The sequence below is a fragment of the Vombatus ursinus genome, unplaced genomic scaffold, assembly GCF_900497805.2.
Source record: "Vombatus ursinus unplaced genomic scaffold, bare-nosed wombat genome assembly UNPS02014822.1, whole genome shotgun sequence".
Lineage (NCBI taxonomy): Eukaryota > Metazoa > Chordata > Mammalia > Diprotodontia > Vombatidae > Vombatus > Vombatus ursinus.
Genome location: NW_020954600.1, coordinates 2,845,046 through 2,864,719, shown reverse-complemented (window position 1 = coordinate 2,864,719; position 19,674 = coordinate 2,845,046). Strand labels below are relative to the sequence as shown.

The 19,674-nt window shown below is 44.3% G+C and overlaps 1 protein-coding gene across 1 annotated transcript in view; it reads right to left on the bottom strand.

Moving 5' to 3' along the window:
• SYT13 (synaptotagmin 13) overlaps positions 1-18,856 on the bottom strand; it is a 45,559-nt gene extending 26,703 nt beyond the window's left edge. Inside the window, exon 1 of the mRNA XM_027837651.1 lies at positions 18,668-18,856. Coding sequence (XP_027693452.1) covers positions 18,668-18,856 — 189 coding nt within the window. The remainder of the gene's footprint in view (positions 1-18,667) is intronic.
• Between the last annotated feature and the right edge of the window lie 818 nt (positions 18,857-19,674).

The following is a 19,674-nucleotide window of genomic DNA, read 5'->3' as shown; positions in this document are numbered from 1 at the left end:
AATGGTTCCACCAATTTACAATTCCATCAGCAGTGCATTAGAGTGTCTGTCTTCCCATATCCCTTCTTACAACTGTCATTTCTCTTTTTTGCTGTCTTTTCCAATCTGACAAATGTGAGATAGAATCTTAGAGTTGTTTTAATTTGCATTTCTCATATTATTAGTGATTTGGAACATTTTTACATGTCTCTATTGATGGCTTCCTTCCTTTGAGAAATGTCTGTTCATATCCTCTGACCATCTATACCTGTCTCCCATAGGAAAATAGTTTTTTCTCATATATTTGGATCAATTGCCTATATATCTATATCTTGAATGTGAAAACTTTATCAGAGAAACTTGATTCAATGATTCTTTCAGGTAAACATTTCCTTTTTGATTTTAAATGCATTGATTTTATTTGTACAAAAACTTTAAATTTTATTTAAACTGAATTTCCCATTTTATCTTTCATGACTATCTATCTTTCCCTTGTTTATTCAAGAAGTTTTCCCCTATCCATTGTTGTGAAAGGTATTTCCATCCTTTTCTAATTTGTTTGTAATATGATATTTTCATCATGTATCTATTTGGAAATTGTGGTATACTGTGCAAGATGTTGGTCTAAACCTAATTTCTGCCAGATTGCTATCAAGTTTTTCCAGTAGTTTTTGTCGAGTCCTTACTCCAGAAGCTGGAGTCTTTGGGTTTATCAAGAACCTTGATACTATGTTTGTTTCTAGAAACTGTGTTCCTAATATAGCTCACCAATTGATTTTTCCTATTTATTAACTAGTACTAAATAGTGTTAATGATTACTACTTTAAAATATATTTTGAGATCTTGTACTTCTAAGATCCTTTCTTCCCACTTCTTAACCTTTTTTTCCTCTAGATGAATTTTGTTATTATTTCCCTAGTTCTATAAAGTATTCCTTTGGTAGTTTTCTGGGTTTCATACTAAATAAGTAAATTAATTCAGGCAGTGTTGTCATTTTTATTACACTAGCGAAACCCAAACATGAGCAATTCACATCACTCTAATTATTTAGGCCCATATTTATTTCTGTAAAGAGCATTTTTATTATATTGCTATCATTCCTGTGGGTGATTTGATATGTAGACTCCAAAATATTTTATATTCTGTAGTTATTTTTGAATGGGATTTCTATTTATATCTGTTCTGTATGGGTTTTGTTGCAAGGATGCAGAGAGGCTGATGATACATTTCTCTTCACCTTCTTACACCTTGATTTGATTCAAAATATGGGAATGGCATCACCATTTAGTTTGGTTTAGTGATTCTTTTTTCAATCAATCAGTGCCAAGCACTGCCTAGGCACTGGGGTTACAAAAGAAAAAAAAGAAACAAACAGTCCCTGCCCTCAAGGAGATTACATTCTATCATGGGAGATAACATATATGTATATAAGTAGACATACATACCACATAAATACAAGGTAACTGAGAAGGGAGGAGTGGAGCATTTTGCACACTCCTTTCCCACTGGAAAGGCCAATGTTTGAACAGCCTATACAGCATTTCTTCATAAAAATAGAGCTTGATATGAGAACATCTGCAAATGTTTGGAACAGATTTTTTTTTCCCAGAGTACTTGTTTCTAGTTACTATAAATAACATCCATTCTTTCATTGCTTCTGTGACCCAGCTTGGTGTAGCTGATGATGCCTTGATTTTGCCTTTGGCTGTGATTATAATCACAGAACATAGGAGCTGGAAGGTACCTGGGACAAAATCTACTACACTCCTCTCATTATACAAATGAGGAAAATGAACCCCAACTTTACAGTCAATAGAAGAGTCTAGATCTGTCAAAGATCTCCTGACTCCCTGGTCAATCAGACCCCATCTCCATGACAAATTAATCAGTCAATAAGCATTCATGAAGCACCTACTAAGCACTGTTCTAGCCATTGGGAATAAAGACAAAAGTGAAATGGCCCCTGCCCTCAAGTAGCATACACTATCTCTGTAGACAAATGTACATTTTAAATTATATATAAAATAGATACAAGATAATGGGGGTGGGGCTAGGGGAAGGCACTGGTAGCTCATGGATCATAGAGAAGATGATGTTTGAGCTAAATCTTGAAACTAGAGATTCTAAGAGGAGGAAGTCCATCCCTAGTGAAGAAGAGAGCCAATACAAAGGCTCAGAGTGTCCTAGGTACTTGTTCAGTTGGCCAAAATCATGTGGGAACTTGATCACATAGCATTGTAGATGACTTAGTACAGGTCTTCACTCATACTAAGAACTTTTTTTTTCAAATAATAATGATGGTCAATATTTATAATGTGTTTTAAGGCTTGTAAAGCACTGATATCTCATTTGATTCTCATAACAACCCTCTGAGGTAGGTGCTATTATTATTATTTCTCTTTCCACAATGAGAAAACAGATAGAGGCTCAGAGTGGTTCAGTAATTTGCCTAGGTTCAAAAAGCTAGGAAGTGTCTGAGATGGGATCCAAACTTGGGCCTTCCTGATTCCAAGTCCAGCTCTCTATCTACCACACCACCTAGGGGCCAAAGCATATATCTTAGTCATGATGATTGTTTTTCAGTCTTTTTTCAGTCATATTCAACTCTTCATGACCCCATTTAGGGTTTTCTTGGCAGAGATACTAAAGCAGTTTGCCATTATTATTCCCATGATAACATACTCTACAATCAATGGGTAATGCCCAAGTCTTCTATTTAACATTCAAGGCAACTCACAACTTGACCTTGACTTATTTTTCCACTTTATTTCACATTATTCTCCTTCATGCACTTTAGCCCAGCCAAGCCTGCCTTCTTGCTGTTCCTGATATCAGGAGACAAAATAGGATAGTATTACAATAGTCTAGGCAAGAGGTGATGATGAACCCTGAGCTTAGGTGGTGGCTAAGTAAGTGTAAATAAGGGGATGGATGTGACAGACATTATGAAAAAAAGAATTACCAAGACTTGATAGCTTCACATTTGGGGATGAAGAAGAAGGAGGAGTCAAGGATCACTCTGAAGTTAAAGACCCAGATGCCTAGTAGGATGGTCATGCCACTAAGAAAGACAAGGAATTCAGAAGAAGAGCTAGACTTAGAAGACAGGATGATCAGTTTCATTTTGAACATGTCAAATCTGAGGTAGTTCTAAGACATCCCATTGGAAATGCCTAGCAGAGATTTGAAGGTAGTAAGACTGCAGTTCAGCAGAGAGAAGGGATGCATAGGTAGATCTGGGAGTTACCTGCATGGAGATAACTATTGAATCTATGGGAAGAAAAGAGATAATAAAGAGAGATAAAGAGAAGAAGGGAAGGTCAATTACATAGAAGATGCAGGGGAACTGATGTGATATGAGACAGGCAGAGATAATGGCAGAAACAGAGATAGAGACAGAGAGAGACAGCAAGAAAGATCACAGTGATGATGATGATGATGATGATGATGATGATGTTTATATAGTGCCTATTACGTGCCAGGCACACAATGTGCTAAGCTGTTTACAAGTATGATTTCATTTGATCTTCACAACAAACTGCAAGGTAGGTGCTATTATTATCCCTATTTTACAGGTGAGAAATCTGAGGCACACAGAAGTTAAGACACTTGCCCAGAATTACATATCTGGTAAGTTTCTGAGGACAGATTTGAACTCAGGTCTTCTTGAATCCAAGCCCAGCATGCTATCCACTGTATCATCTGGTTGGCAGAAAGAGAGAGGTGTGTGTGTGTGTGTGTGTGTGAAGAGAGACAGAGACAGAGAGAGAGAGAGAGAGAGAGAGAGAGAGAGAGAGAGAATAATGTCCAGTATGAGGGACTCCCAAGGTAAGGGGATGGGGCATGATCTAGCTGGAGAGGTCAGATAGGTAGGAGGAAGATCAAGAGAAAACAGGAAAGTAGAAAGACAGAGAGGAAGGCTTTCAGGAGAAGGGCATGGCCAGCAGAATCAAAAAGCAGCACAAAGGTCAAGAAAGATAAGGACTAGGAAAATGGCATTAGATTTAGCAATTAAGAGCTCACCGGAAACCTCAGAGAGAGCAACCTCAGTCAAGTGATGGTGTCAGAAGCCAGATTGCAATTCAATTCAATTTTCAGACAGATAATTGAGTGTCAACTCTTTTCTGGGTATTTTGCTAGATGCTGCAGGGAATAAGGGAATGGAGAGAATCCCACAAGTAAGCATAGACTATTCAGTAAGTAACTTCAAGGGGGGAGAGAGCACTAATAACTGGAGGAAAGGTCTTGTGGAGGATGTGGTACTTTGGAGGAGGTAGAGATTCTACCAGGAGGGAGGGCATCCTAGACAGGGGAAGACAATTTGGGCAAACATATGGCGACAGGAGATGGAGTGTCATAGACACTAGATCCCAGAGTGTAGGAAAAATAGTAATATAAAAGAATTGTGAGCCAGATTCTGGGAGGGTTTTAAATGCCAGGCTGAATAGTATTTATTTTATCCTAAGGGGTCAAAATTCCTCTAAACCAAGTCAACAGACTATAAGAGCTTCTGGGGCCAATGAGTTCATCATTCTGAGGCCAGGTTGGTGATGAGCATTTCCAAACTTAGCCAGGATGATCTCCAGAAAATGGATACACAAACTGTTCATTTGACACTTTTCCAGATAGGTAAAATCTGTCAAAGCTGGTGTCCCTCTGGCTTTTGACAACCCAGATCACCACTACAATATAAGAAGGATATTGGAACACAGTAGAAAGAGCAGTGGATCGGAAGTCATAAGACCTGGCTCTGCCTCTTTTTATTCATGACTTGGGACAGGTTATTTAACCTGCGAATCTCAATTTCCTCATTTATAAAATGAGAGGGTTGGACTAGATGAGTTCTGAGGTCCCTTTCCGGTCTTAATTTATGTTCCTATGAGATTTGTGAAGGGTCAAGGGCCAATTTGATGTTTATGAGCCTTGGGTCTCTAACACCACTTGGCTCCACCACTCACTACCTCTCCCAAGGACCCTCTCTCCTAGCAGCCACTGGGGTCAAGTCCAAGGTCCCCTGATGTGAGCTAGGCTATTTTCATCCCCATACAGATGGCAAACCCAAGGTGTTCATCCTACAAGGGAATCAGGCATTCCTGAAATATACAAGAATTCTAGACATGCCACATGGCACTAGGCTGCTGACTTCTACTTGCTGCTGACTCATTTGCCCCTTAATAACCAAGCTCTTCTTTACTAATAACTTTAATTACATCAATTACTCACTCTAAAAACAGCTCTTTTCTCTTCTTACTCTCCCCTCCTCCCAGCTGGCATCACCCCCTCCATCCCCTCCTCCAACCTCTCCCAAACCTGACTTATTCTATTCTCAGACTTTTGATGGGGAGAAAAGATCATGCAATTTAAAGACGTCAGAGATCACTGAATTCAACCCCCTCGTTTTGCAGAGGATGAAAGTGAGTGCCAAAAAGGCTAAGGGTCTTGTTCAAGGTCATACAGGTAAGTAGCACAGCCAAGATTTGTGACTCCAAATCCAGGGTTCTTTCCATTATACCACATTGATGCTGCCTCTCCATCCATAATAACATCACCTCTGCGTTCAAAGAACCAGAAGAAGGTAACAAATTTAGCTTTATCTTTAGATCTCATTCATCTATTCATTAGCTCATAGGCTAAGTTGGAAAGGATCTTAGGACTATCTAACTTTACTGATGAGGGAACTGAGGCTCAGAGAAGTTGATTGGCCTAAGATCATGCAAATAGTAAGTGATAAAGCTGGGATTTGAACTCAAGTCCTCTGACTGTAAACTGGGTACTTCTTTCATTGCATCACACTACCTTCCTCCATTCATTCACTCATTCAGGAAGCATTTATTAAGTGTGCAAGGCATTGAGTTCAACAAGGGTGATACAAAAGAAAAAATGAAATGGAGCCTACCCTCAGGAAGCTTAAATTCCATTGAGGGGACACAATTCATTAAGTAAATGCAAAGTAATTTTGAAAGGAAAGGAGGAGCATAGGATCAGAGAGTTAGAGCTGGAAGGGGACATCCAACCTCATCTGCTCCGACCCTCTCATCTTATAGAGGAGAAAACTAAGGCAAGAGGTTATCAGGATCAGGATAAATCTCATGGAGGGAGGAGCACTTGAGATGAGTTTTGAAGGAAACTAAGGATCCTAAAGGGCAGGTAGGTGACTCCACATTGCATAGAGCACAAGGCCTGGAGTCAGGAGGACCTGAGTTCAAATCCAGTCTCAGACACTTATTAGCTCTATGACCCTGGGTAAGTCACAACTCTGCTTGCCTCAGTTTCCTCATCTATAAAATGAGCTGGAGAAGGAAATGGCAAACCACTCCAGTATCTTTACCAAGAAAATCCCAAATGGGGTCACAGAGAGTCTGACATGACTGAAATGACTGAACAACAACAATAGGGATCCTAAGAGGCAGACATGAGTAGGGAGGGCACTCCAGACCTGGAGGGCAGCCTAGACAGAAGCATGGAGATGGGAGAGAGAATTTCATATGCAGGGAACACAACAAATAAGCCAGTTTGACTGGAAGGCAGAGCATCTAAAGGGAAAAAGAAAGGGACTAGAGTCACTAGACCACTGATTCCATTGGCAGAGGGAACTCCCAGATGAGGAAATCCCCTCTATCAAAGAAAAAGAAGCACCTCTATCATTTAGAGTGTTAGAAAGGCCACTAGGGCTGCCAAGAGCATTGAGAAGATAAGTCACCTACCCAGGGTCACACAGATTGGATTTAAAAAAAAAACTTGAACCCAGGTCTTCCTGGCTCTGAGAGGCCAGCTCTCTATCCACTGTTTTTGTTGTTGTTAGACTCTTTGTGATCCCATTTGGGGTTTTCTTGGCAGAGATACTGGAGCAGTTTGCCAGTTCCTTCTCCAGCTTATTTTTTTTTGTTTTTTGTTTTTGTTTGTTTGTTTGTTTTTGGTGAGGCAATTGGGGTTATGTGACTTGCCCAGGGTCACACAGCTAGTAAGTGTCAAGTTCTAAGGCCAGATTTGAACTCAGGTCCTCCTGACTCCAAGGCTGGAGCTTTATTCACTGCGCCATCTAGCTATGCCTTCCAGCTCATTTTACAGATGAGGAAACTGAGGCAAGCAGGGTTAAGTGATTTGGCCAGGGTCACACAGCTAGTAAGTGTCTGAGGCCAGATTTGGACTCTGTGCACTATGGTTCCACCTAGCTGCCCTATAACACTGTGCAATGCTACTTCTTTCTGTATTCATACTGTGCACCACTCAGTACCAGGCACTGTGCTAAGTACATTACAGATATTACCTCATTTGAATTTTGCAACTACCCTAAGAGGTAGGAGCTATTATTATGCCTATTTTACAATTAAGGAAACTGAAGCAAACAGAGGTTAAGTGACTTGCCAACAGTCACATAGCCAGTAAATGTCTGAGATTTGAACTCTGGTCTTCCTGACTCTGGGCCCAACGTTCTATCCACTGTGCCGCCTGGAATAACATGTAATAAGCCTGGAAAGGTGATCTGAAGCCAGATTGTAGACGGCTATAAATCCCAGCATGGTTTGTATTTAATACAACAGAACTTCTTGAGGAGAGTGATGTGGTCAGACCTGTTTTAGGAATATCAATACGGCAGCTATATGGAGGATGGATTAATTATAGGTGGAAGATATTTGAGGCAGGGCAAGCATTTAGGAAATTTTCTTTCTTCTTCCCTCCCCTTCTCTCTCTCTCTCTCTCTCTCCTTCTCCAATCATCTGTCCCTCTCATCTTTCATTTCTGAAATCTAGGTCATATGCAAGAATTTCTTGTTTAAAAACCTCCATAAATAGTCATATGGTGGGGTAAGCCATGCCTCCTCCTCTTGCTACCAATGTCACTGACTGGCCTAGCTGTCAATAAGCACCACTCATTGTTCAGATTGGTTGTTGGCTAGCCTGATGCTGACTGACAGTTCAACCAGCCAGTGACAGAGAAGCCTGGAATACCTTCTCTCTCCTCTTCTGGTTCAACACAAAAATAAAGTCCCTAGCAGCAGTCCAGATTTGGGAAGGGTATCAAACATAGTTGGTCCTTAATAAATGGTTAATGAATGGATTAATGAATGAATGAGCAAATATGTGCATATGTTGTTACTCTGGAAACTACAGACTTAATGAATTGGTAGGTTTCCAGTTTACTTACTATCTATATAGTAAATTGCTCACCCTCACCGGACCTCAGTTTTCTCCTATGAAAAGTGAGGAGTTCAACCGGGCCCTTTCTTAAGTCCTTTTTGGACCCAAATCCTTTGATCATAAAGAAGCCAGTGGGAGGAACATCCAGGTGAAACCCTAGATTTCTGGGGGGACCAGAGCCCCACAATTGCCCCAGGGTGATTATAGAATACTTTAGGTAGAACTGCCTTTGACAGTACCTTAAGTACACAAAAAATTGCCAGCTTGGGCAAAGTAAACATAAGTAAAGGACCTCTTGTGTCCTCTATCATTATGAACAAGACTGCAGGAGTCAGAGAAATCTGCTGATGGAATCCAGTCTGTCTACATCATCACCTGTGTGACCTTGGGCAAATCACCAATCTCTCTGGGCCTTAGTCTGTAAAACAAGAGCTTTGGATTTCCTGGTCTTTAAGGTTTCTCTCAGTTCTAAAGAACAATGGGAGTTACTGTTACTAAATTATAAAATAACAATAATGATATTACATAGTCTATATATATATGTATATGTATCATATATAAAATATGTATATATCACATAGTGTATATATGTATGGATATAGACAAATGCACAGTATACACATACACATTCTATATATTCTTAAGCTGGGATCTGCAGATATCCAAGGGGTCCGTAGATAGATTTTAGGAGGGCCCATGAACTTATATGAAAAAAAATACATCTTTATTTTCACTAAACTCTATATGAAAATTTGCATTTCCTTTAATTACTTAAAAGCATTGTTCTGAGAAGCAATCCAGACTGCCAAAGGGGTCTATGACATGTGCACATCAAAAAGGATTAAGACACACACACCCCCCCACACACACACAAGATCCTTGAGAACTAGCACTGCCTCATTTATGCCTTTTCATCCCCAGTACCTAGGACAGCTCTTGGCACTTAGTACATGCTTAATAAATGTTTGTTAATTGACCATAGACATTTAATATATGCATTATCTCATGTGAGCCTCACAACTACCCTTTGGGGTAAGCACTCCAGATTTTACAATCCCCATTTTATACGTGAGGAAACTGAGGCACAGAAGAGATGAAGTGACTTAGCCAGGGTCACACAGTGAATGTCCAAGGCACAACTAGAACCCAGGTCTTCCTCATTTTTAGTCCAATGTTCTCTGCACTGTTTCCTACCATGGCCCTGCCATTCCCACTGAGGCACAGAGAGGCGACGCCAAGGAACAGGCTGGGTAACAACCAATTTAAACTATGACTGATGCTGACCGACAGCTCAGCCACTCAGTGACATTGGTAGGCATGGTGTTGCCATCCCCCTATTACTATTTATGGAGTCTTTTTAATAACAAATTCCTGCCTATGGCCTAGATTTCAGAAATGAAAGACCAGAGGGATGGATGAGCGAAGAGAGAGACAGAGAGACAGACAGAGACAGAGACAGACAGACAGACAGACAGAGATGCCCAGGTCTCACAGGTAGGAAGGTGGCAAAGCCAGGCACTGAGTCCAAGGTGTGCAGATTCCGCATGAATGATTCCACGCTTTCCAGTTAACAGACAAGGCTGTCATTTCTAAGAACCAGAACCTTCCCTAAAACAATCCCAGCTGGTGATTTTGAGGCTTCATGGGGTGGGGGAAGGCTTGAGGAAGGGGAAAAGCAAATGGGGACCCCTCCCCATTCTGTGACTTGGAGGAAATCTCCCCTGCTCCCCCATTTTTAGCCCCTCCCTGGGGGGCTACTTGTGTCACAAATGTTTGGTTAGGTGTTAGAGCTGTCACCATCCTGCAAAGGTCTGTTTCAGCCTCCTGGGCAAAGATGGCCTCCCTTAATTGACTGACTGATGCACTGGCCCAGAATAACTGAGCCTGAGATGGCCCTGCCTGGCTTTGTCTCTGGGAGCAGGCCGAGCCAGCCTGCCTTTGTGATTCGTCCCCGAAGGCCTGTTCTTTCATTTCTTTGAAGTTGCTGGGCACCGAGAATGAGAAATGTGGATGGAGAGACCAGCTAGGGAGTTATCCAGTATGGGGGGGGGCGGAGATGGCGGAAAGATCGTGAAATATGGGATTCAACAGGCCCCTGGAAAAGCCAGCCGGGATCCAGGGCTATGCTCTCATTAAAGGCAGCTCACGTTTGTATGGCGCGTCACAGCCGAGGAGCACCGCTAGCGCATTTAATCACAGCCCACTTTTCTCGGAAAGCTCAGAAGAGTTAGGATCATAAGGGGTGGAAGACGCCTTGGAGGCAATCTAGTCAGGGGACCACAGGTCTCAAGTCAAAAAGGAACCTCAGAGGCCATCTGGTCCAAGTCTCTCATTTTATATATGGGAAAACTGAGTCCCAGAGAGATGGATTGACTCCCCCCGATGTTCCACAGGTAGTATTAGAAACAGCATCTGAGCCCAGGTGTTTTGACTTGACCCTTTGACATTGAGCTGCATTCTTTCCACCCTGCCCCATTTTATCGATGAGGAAACCAAAAGCCAGGGAAGGGAAGTGACTTTACCAACAAGCAGACACTAAGTGACTGAGCTGGGCCTTGAACCCAAGTATCTTGTGTCTGAGTCCAATATTCTTTCTACTTCCACCTGATTTTAACAGAAATGAGAGAAATAAATTTTAAAAATTCCTTATCATTAATTTTCTGTTCTACTTGGTTCTTGCTTAGGCAGAACTGGCATCCTGTCAGGCACTTGGTAAATATTTGTTGAATAAATGAAGCCCAGTGCCTTTGCTTTGTCCTGCTTAACTGAACAGGAAATACCTGATTTGAGTAGGTAGGCTGTCTCACATGCTTACGAATAATGGGTCAACCAAGTTCTTTCCTCATGACAATCTGGTGAAGTAGACACTATCACACTCATTTTACAGGTGATGAAAGGCTAAATAACCGAAACAGAGTCATAGAACTACCCAATAGATGAGTCAAGGTGGTGGTGGAGAAAAAGCCCTGGATTTGGAATTGGCCTGAGTTCAAATCTCTCCCCTGCCACTAACTACTTGTGTGGCACTGGGCAAGTCATTTCACTTTGTCTTGGTCTGTTTCCTCATCTGTAAGACGTGGGGTGGGGAAGGCTTAACTATATGACTCCTGAGGCTCCCTCTGGTTCTACATATACGATCCTATGTGTGTCCTTAGGGGAGATATTTTGCTTCTTGGGCCTCAGTTTCTTCATCTGTAACATTGGGGAAGGGTGCTATTGTAGCCTCTAAGGTCCGTCCCAGCCCTGGATCTGGGCTCACTTAGGATCACAGGAGACTTGAATGTAGGTATATTAGTTACAAGTGCGCTTGGACATCTTGCCTCTCAATCTCCGTTTCTCCTCTTTATCTTTTATCTATATCATGGTCTTGAATGTACAAAGTGATTTCCTAATTTAGAGAGAGCTGGGAGAATCAGGCAGGCTGGCAGTCAATCAATCAACAAGTCTTTATTAAGTGAGTATTATGTGCCAGGCAACGTGAGAAGAGATGGGAACACAAAGAAAAGCTGTGACGTGTTACTGGGTTTGGGGGGGGGTGTTGTTGAGGGACGGCACCTGGCACAAAGGTCACCAACAGGCATTTGACTCCTGCTTGGTAGCCACAACTAGGACTAGGGACTAGGACTAGGGAGTGTGAGCATTCTTACCCCCATTTTACAGACAAGGACGCTGACATATCAGAGTGGTCAGTTCATGGTCATCTAGCTAGTAAGTGGTTGGAAGCAAACCCAGAACTTTTAACATGCTGTCTGTCACACATGACTTATGGAGGTCCTGGCTTCACTCTGAACCCAAGGACTGCCCCCTCTCTGTCCATTGTTCTCTTCAGGCCTTGGCTCCTCATTAAATCAGGACACAAAGACCTTTCTAGCCCTGACCCATGCCACCCCACCCCACAATTCCTGGCCTTCCTGGCAGGGGTAAAGTGACAAAAGGGCAGTGTCATTCCTGCCCCACCAAGCACAGGCTGCCACACAGGGCAGGAAGCTCAGGTTTTTTTCTGACTCTTCCCAAGGCTACAAAGGTACAAAGGAACCGAGAAAGATAGAGGAGGCACTAATATATAGAGAGGGAGGAAGGAAGCTGGCTACTCTAGACTTGGACAAGAACCTGAAGTCAGGAGATCTGGGTTCAAGTGAAGCTGTCTTGAAGGCAGGGACAATGTCCTCGACTTTCTTTGTATTCCCAAGCTTAGCACAGTGCCTGGTACATAGTAGGTGCTTAATAAATGCTCATTGACTGACTGTCGCTTACTAGCTTTGACTCTGAGCGAGTCACTTTACTCCTCTGTGTCCTAGTTTCTTCCTCTAAAAAATGGGGGTAATAGTGTACAAAGCACTTTGCAAAACAAGACAGACCACTGGAATACAAGTTAACATTATTAGGCTAATGCAATTGGCTTTATCACCATTTTGCAGATGAACACACTGAGGTCCAGAGGGTTTAAGGGATTTCTCCAAGGTCCTTGGCAAGTGAATAGTAAAGTTCCTCCTTCTCCTCTCCAAATCTAGTTTTAATATGATAGAGAGTCTAATCACTCCCCATCTCCACTTCTTGTTATTGTTGTTAGTTGCTGAGTCGTTTTGGTCATGTCTGACTCTTTGTGACCCCATTTGGGGTTTTCTTGGCAAGGGTACTGTAGTGATTTGCTATTTCCTTCTCCAGGTCATTTTACAGATGAGGAAACTGAAGTAAACAGGGTTAAGTGACTTGCCCAGAGTCACACAACTAGTAAGTTCTCAGGCTGGATTTGAACTCAGGAAGATTAATTTTCCTGGCGTCAGGTCAGGCGCTCTATCCACTGTGCCACCTGGCTGCCCATCACGGATTTTACCCTTGGCCAGTTATGGCCAATCCAGTCATACCCATCAGCTCCCACATGCTGCTCTATACCCACTGCTCCTCACCACTCCCTGCTCCCCCAGCATGTCTTCTTCTCCCCTAAGTGTCTCTGCTTTTTCCGAGGATAGGAAAGAGTCATCATCCCTCTTCTGACCTGGTGTGCTCAGGTCACTAAGGACCTTCCCATTGCCCACATGGCAGTGGGAGCTCAGTGTAATGAAAAGGGTGTTGGGCGTGGAATCAGGAGAGACCCACATTCAAATCCTGCTCTGATACCTCTGGCTACATGACCACTGGCAAATTACCTAACCTCTGTGGGTTTCGTTTTCTTCATATGTAAAATGTAGATAATAGGACATACTTCAGAAGATTTTTGTGAAGCTCAGATGTGAATAAAAAGCTTTGCAAAATTTACGGCAAAGTGTCAAGATCTACTAACTCCATAATGTTATTTTCCAAGGCAGTTCCTCATTAACCTTCCTTCTCACACCCATTCATCACTGAGAACATGGTTCTATGGGGTCCAGAGCACCTAGAAAATCCTTATTTACAAAGTAAAGCATAATTTTGCTTAAATCAAATAGTGCTAATTGTAATTCCCTGCCATATATACTGTTAATAAGACCAAAACAGAAGGGAAAGAGAGTATGGTTTATTTTGTTCTGTGTATTCCTGCACCACTTTCAATATAATTATGTCTATGCCCACCACTGCATGCTCATTTAAATGTCCTCAGACTAATGATTTTGCCTATTTGACCGAGGTTTAAGGGATCAGAGAGTTATAGCCAGAAAGGACCTTTGAGTTATCTGGTCCAACTCCATCATTTTATACAGGAGGCCCCAGTGATGGGTAGTGACTTGACCAAAGTTCCCCAGTGGCAGATATGAAATGAGATCCCAGGTCTTCTGGCTTCAAATCCAGGATTTTCCCCACTACACCACATTGTCTGGAAATGAATCCCGCTAGAAGGAATTCAGCTAGGATTCCCTAGTCATTATAATTCCTCTCTGCTCTCTATCTCCTCTCTTTCTTTCCATTCCCCCTTTCTTTCCTCATTTTCTTCTTCTCCTTCCTCTCCTCACCCCACTGTTTCTTCATTTCTCTCTTTTTCTTTCCTATTCTCTCTTAATTTCTCTTCCCTGTTTCCTTTTTTTTTCTTTTTGGTGAGGCAATTGGGGTTAAGTGACTTGCCCAGGGTCACACAGCTAGTAAGTGTTATGTGTCTGAGGCTGGATTTGAACTCAGGTCCTCCTGACTCCAAGGCCAGAGCTCTATCCACTGCACCACCTAGCTGTCCCACCTGTTTCCTCTTTCCCCCTCTCTACTCTTCTCTTTCTCCTCTTTTCCGTCTGCTTCTTTCTTCTTTCCCCCTCCATTCTTCTGCTTTTCTCTCTCCTTTCCCTTCTTGTTCTTCATCCTGCTCTTTCCTTTCAGCCTTTATCTCTCTCTTTCTCTTTCTCTTTCTTTTGTCTCTCAATCTCTGTTCCTCTACTCCATCACTTTCCTTTTCTCTTTCTCCTCCCCATCTCTCTATTCTCCCACTTTGTTTTCTCTCTGCACCTCCTGTCTCTTCTTTCACCTAATTTTCTCTTTATTTACCTCTTTGTCTCTTTCAGTCAGCACCTCTCTCCTCTTTACTCCTCTCCTCCACTCCCTTCCCTGTTCACTCCTCTCCATGCTTTCTGTCTCTCTTTGTGTCTCTCGAGTGTATTTTGACCAAAGCCAGTGGTCTGTGATTAAAAGCCTGAAAAATGCCAAGACTGTAAAAATGCTTTAAAGGGTTGGAATAAAGTGGAAGGTGTTTATTGACTCTATGGTTAACAGGAACCATTACCACGAGGATTGCCATGTCTTACCAGGAGGAGAAAATGAAGAGTGCCATAGGGCTTCAGCTGACTCCAGGTTTGCCCTTTGAGTACAACCTCAGGGAACAAACTGACAGCATGTCAAAGGTTTCTAAGGATGCTTTTTGTCTCCAGTAGGCAGTGTTCTGCACATCTCCCTGAAATAACCCATGCTAATTTCTTGATGAAAAATTCATACAGCTGACTGCCTTCCCCATTGCTAAGCAACCAGCCACAACATGTTTATCATACCAAGTCTAACATTAAATAAGGCTGAGCTGGGACTGAAACCAAGGTTCTGAAAGGGGATGGGAAGGACTTCCCTTCTGACCAAACCCACCCTGACCAGAAGAAACTCATCTGGCTCCTTCCAACTCTGCTCACATTGTGCCCTGTGCCCAGAATAGCCTCCTCCTCCTCTCTGGCAAGAACCCATGTCAAGTGCCTAGTCTGGCCAACCCCAATGGCCACTCCTACGCAGAGCTTTCCCTGGACTCTTGAGCCAGGAGTGAGATATCAAGACCTAAGTCTAAAGTCAGATGGACTTGATTAGGGACTGAATTCCACCTCTGCCACTTAGTATCCTATGTGACCTAAAGTCTTTGGGCCCCAGTTTCATCCTTGGCCAAATGACAGGACTGAACTCAACAACTTCTGAGGTCCTTTCCAGCTCTAAATCTTTTGACCTATGGCAGAAAAGGTCTTTTATAGGCTATTGAGCATCTATTAAATGGAAGGCCCAGTGCTAGGCACCATGGGTTCTACAAAGACAGATGTTTCTTGAATTCAGTTGAATTTAGTAGAGTGACCTTCAGCACTGGGAGAAATTTCTGAAGTCATTTTGGAAAAGAGAGTTCATAGTCCCCTGTGCACAGTGTCAGTAGAGACATGATGGCCTTCTTTATTAAATGGAACTCTTCTAGATAGGTCTGTGAAGAAAAACTTATGTAGACTGGAATACATAGTGATTGGGCACTTAATGTAGAAAAAGTATAAGATTCATGCTTCAGGCAGGGGTTGAACCAGAGATGGACATTTAATGTTCTTTGTGCTAAGGTCCCTTCTAGCTCTGACATTCCAGATCCATGTTCTAAGGTTCCTCCCAGCTCTGATATTCTAGATCTGTGTTCTAAGGTCCTTTCCAGCTCTGACATTCCAGGTCTGTGTTCTAAGGTCCCCTCTACTCTGACATTCCAGGTACATGTTCTAAGGTCCCTTCCAGCTCTGACATTCTAGATCTGTGTTCTAAAGTTCTTTCTAGCTCTGACATTCCGGGTACATGTTCTAAGGTCCTTTCCATCTCTGACATTCCAGGTACATGTTCTAAGGGCCTTTCCAGCTCTGACATTCCAGGTACATGTTCTAAGGTACCTTCTAGTTTTGACATTCTAGATCCATGTTCTAAGGTCCCTTCCAGCTCTAAAAATGCTAAATCCTAAGGCCCTTCTCAGTTATAACATTGTATGTTTTAAGGTTTCTTTCAGTTTTGACATTCTATGTTCTTTGTTCTAAGGTCTCTTCTAGCTCCAATAATGAGGATTAAGATCTCCTCTAGCTTTGATATTCTGTCCTAAGATTCCTCCCCACTCTAATAGTCTCTATCCTAATATCCCTTCTAGCTCCGATATTCTATGCTCTAAGGTCTCTTCCTACTACAACCTTCTCTGTTCTAAGGTCCCTCCCACTTCTAGCATTCTCTGCTGCAAGGCTCCTTCTAGTTTTGACAGTTAATATTCTGTTTATATCTTGTATATATCTTGTGTGTACCCAGTTATTTACATGTTGTCTCTGCCCTTAGAATGTGAGCTCCTTGAGGACAGGGTTGTGGGTTTGCCTTTCTTAGTATTCCCAGCACTTAGCACAGTGCCTGGGGCTGTTTAAATGTTTGTTGACTGTGTTCTAGGGTTCTTCTTAGCTCTAACATTCTCTGTTCTAGGGTTTCCTGGAAGCTATTTGAACATGCTATGACTATATGATTCTCTGAACCCTTTCCCACATTCATGTGACCCTCCTACTAGGAGAATGAAAAGAAGAGATCTAACCGCCAGAGTCAAAGGATTCTAAGGCGGAACCTGCAGCCAGGGGCTAGGGTGTACCCACATGGCCCACTGTCTCCTGAATTCTCTAAGCTGTTTACAACTCTGTCCTAAAACTCAAGGGAAGACTTTCTAGTTAACCCACCTCCTTCTCTTAAATCATCCCAGAAAGGCAACTTGTCTCTTTGGCCCCCCCAGGAACAGGGTACACATTCATCCTCTGCCTACTCATCCCCACCTTTACAGTTTAACAGCATAGAGCTGTTTCCAATCCCAGCTCTCCAGAGGTCAAGGAGAACAGATGCAGGTGCTGGTGTCTCTGTTACCCCCAGAGATGTCTTTCAAGGAAGTGGAGCTGACTCCTGCATGTATGACTGGAAGGCAGTAATGGGTATTTGGAGTGGGGGGCAAACTGTGGTGAAAGACGGAGATCTTTCCAACCTCCAGTGTCTTATCCACTTACCCTCCCAAGCTCTCTGTGTGACTGGAAGCTTTTAGGCCGCAGGTGTTCCTGCGCCCCCACAAATTGTCCTTTCTACCCACCAGAGAAAATTTTCCCTCCTGGAGAGATGATTGCATTTTCCCTTGTTTGGGACTCAGTTTGGTTTCTGACCCACATATGTGTGTGTGTGTGTTTTTTTTTTTATCTCCATTTACACCCCACACACATATGCTCCACCATCTCCCTGAAGCCCCTCCTCCACTCTTCCCTCGGAATCCTTTATTTCCCTCTTAAGATTCCCTGCTGTCCCTAATGCTCCCTGCCCCAATCCATGATTCCCTCTATCCTCCTCACAGCCCCCTCCTCACAGTCCCTACTGACCTCCATCTTTCCTTGGAATCCTACATCTCACCCGGCTCCCTACTTCTCCCATCCCCCAATCCTCTTCTCCATCAGTCCCTACTCCTTCCTCCTCCTGTCACAGATCCATCCTTCCTTCCCTAATTCTCCCTCCTCACAACACCCCCACTCACCCCAGTCACTGAATCTTTCAATTCCCAAGCCCTCCCCCCTCCTCCTGGTATCAACCTTCCCATTCCTGTTGCAGATCTCCAATCCCTCCTCCCATTCTCCATGTTCCCCGAGTCCCTCCCCCCCTTCACTCTGCCCCCTACCCCCTAGTCACAGCCCTCCAGTTCCCCAATTCTCTTATCTCCTGTCATGTCCGTACTAACCCAAGCCAAAGCACCCACCAGAGGCCCCGCACTTCCTCAGTTAGAGGCTCACTCGTCGTCTCCTTTGCCATATACACAACACTATTCTCCCCCTTGGGAGCCTCTACTCTCCTCTTTCAACCCCTCAGTCTCCACCCTTACTCCCTAGCGTCCACCTCTCTTTAGTCCTTCTTCAACTCTCTCCTTCAGAATTCTTCATGACAGATCCCCAGTCCTCCCCCAGAATCCATCAATCCCCAACTCCGCTCTTCACTGGTCCCCACTCGCCCTAATTCTCCCTCAGAATCCCCTCTTCTCCCTCGACCCATAGCCCCCGTCTCAATCCATTCCTCCCCAAGAATCCCCCGCCTCCCACCGTATCCCAGCCCCACAATCTTCCTCATTATATCCCATCCCCATCCCTCCTTTTCTCTCTCTTTATTGCCCCTAGGCCAGTTACAGCCCCCTCCTAACCTTGGCTCAGGAGGTCACACCCCCTCCCCAGGGGGCCAATATCCGCCCCCCACTAGATTGCCCCGCCCCCAGACAGGGGAAGGGGGCGCGGTCGCGGAGGGCTGCTCTTGGCTCCGGGCTGCTACCCGCGTGCTGTGAAGGGAGCAATGTTCGGGGAGCGGGAGGAGCGCGGGACGAGCGCGGGGCGCACGGGTACCTGCGGCTGCTGGGCGGGTCGAAGCACGCTGGAAGTCGCCTTCTCAGCATCCTGGCCTTGGTCCTGGTCCTGGAGCCCGTGCTTGGGGTTCAGGCGACGGCACAGGCAGGTGAAGCCGCACAGGGCAAGAATACTGGTTGCTGTGCCTAGCGTGGCACCCAGCGCGATGATGGGCACCGACAGCACCATGGTCCGGCCGGGAAGAGCAGGGCAGGACTCCCCAATCCCAGTCCGCTCAGGGCAGGGCTGCAACCAGGGGTGTCCCCTCCCTCTCCTTCTGTCCCTAGACCCCTATCCCTTTCGTCTCCTCTCAGGGCTCAGTTCCGCTGTCCCTGAACCCCCAACCCCAGCAGAGGCTCCTCTCCCAGCGGTTCCTAGAGCCGTGCGGCCCGGGAAGGGGCAGGAGCAACGTTATTGCCCAGTTCTTGCCCCCTGGCGCCGTCCTCCCGTGCCCACTGCCGGAACTCAGCGGCCCCTGGCCTCCTCTGGAACCCGCAGCTCTCATTGAATCTGGCAGAGAGACCCAGAGGGAAAGGGATGGAAGAGGAGGGAGGGGCGGGGCTGGGGCTGGGGGTGGGTTAGGGGTTGGGGAGGGGAGCAGCCACTATGCAGTAGAGACAGGAAGACGTCAGAGATGAGGAACGGCCCCCCACCTCCCGCCAAGCTGTCCTCTACCTCCAGGTTCACTTCCACTTCTTCCCCACCCCCCGCCCTTCCCCCACCGTATCACACCTAGCTCTCTCAGCTTCCCCGCCCCCAATAGCCCCTAAATCAGAAAATCACCTCCACAGTCCTGAAGAATAAATCTCTGAAATCCTTAGTCTTAGAATCTCAACCTTAGAATCTTCTCTAATCTATGATCTGCAGCTTCCGAAGGCAAAGAGTTACCAGCCTGATATGGTGGACAGACCCCTGAATTGGGAGTCAAGAGACATATTTGACCTTGAACAAGTCATTTTCCTTCTCTGGTCCTCAGTTTACTCATCTGAAAATGAGAAAGTTGAACT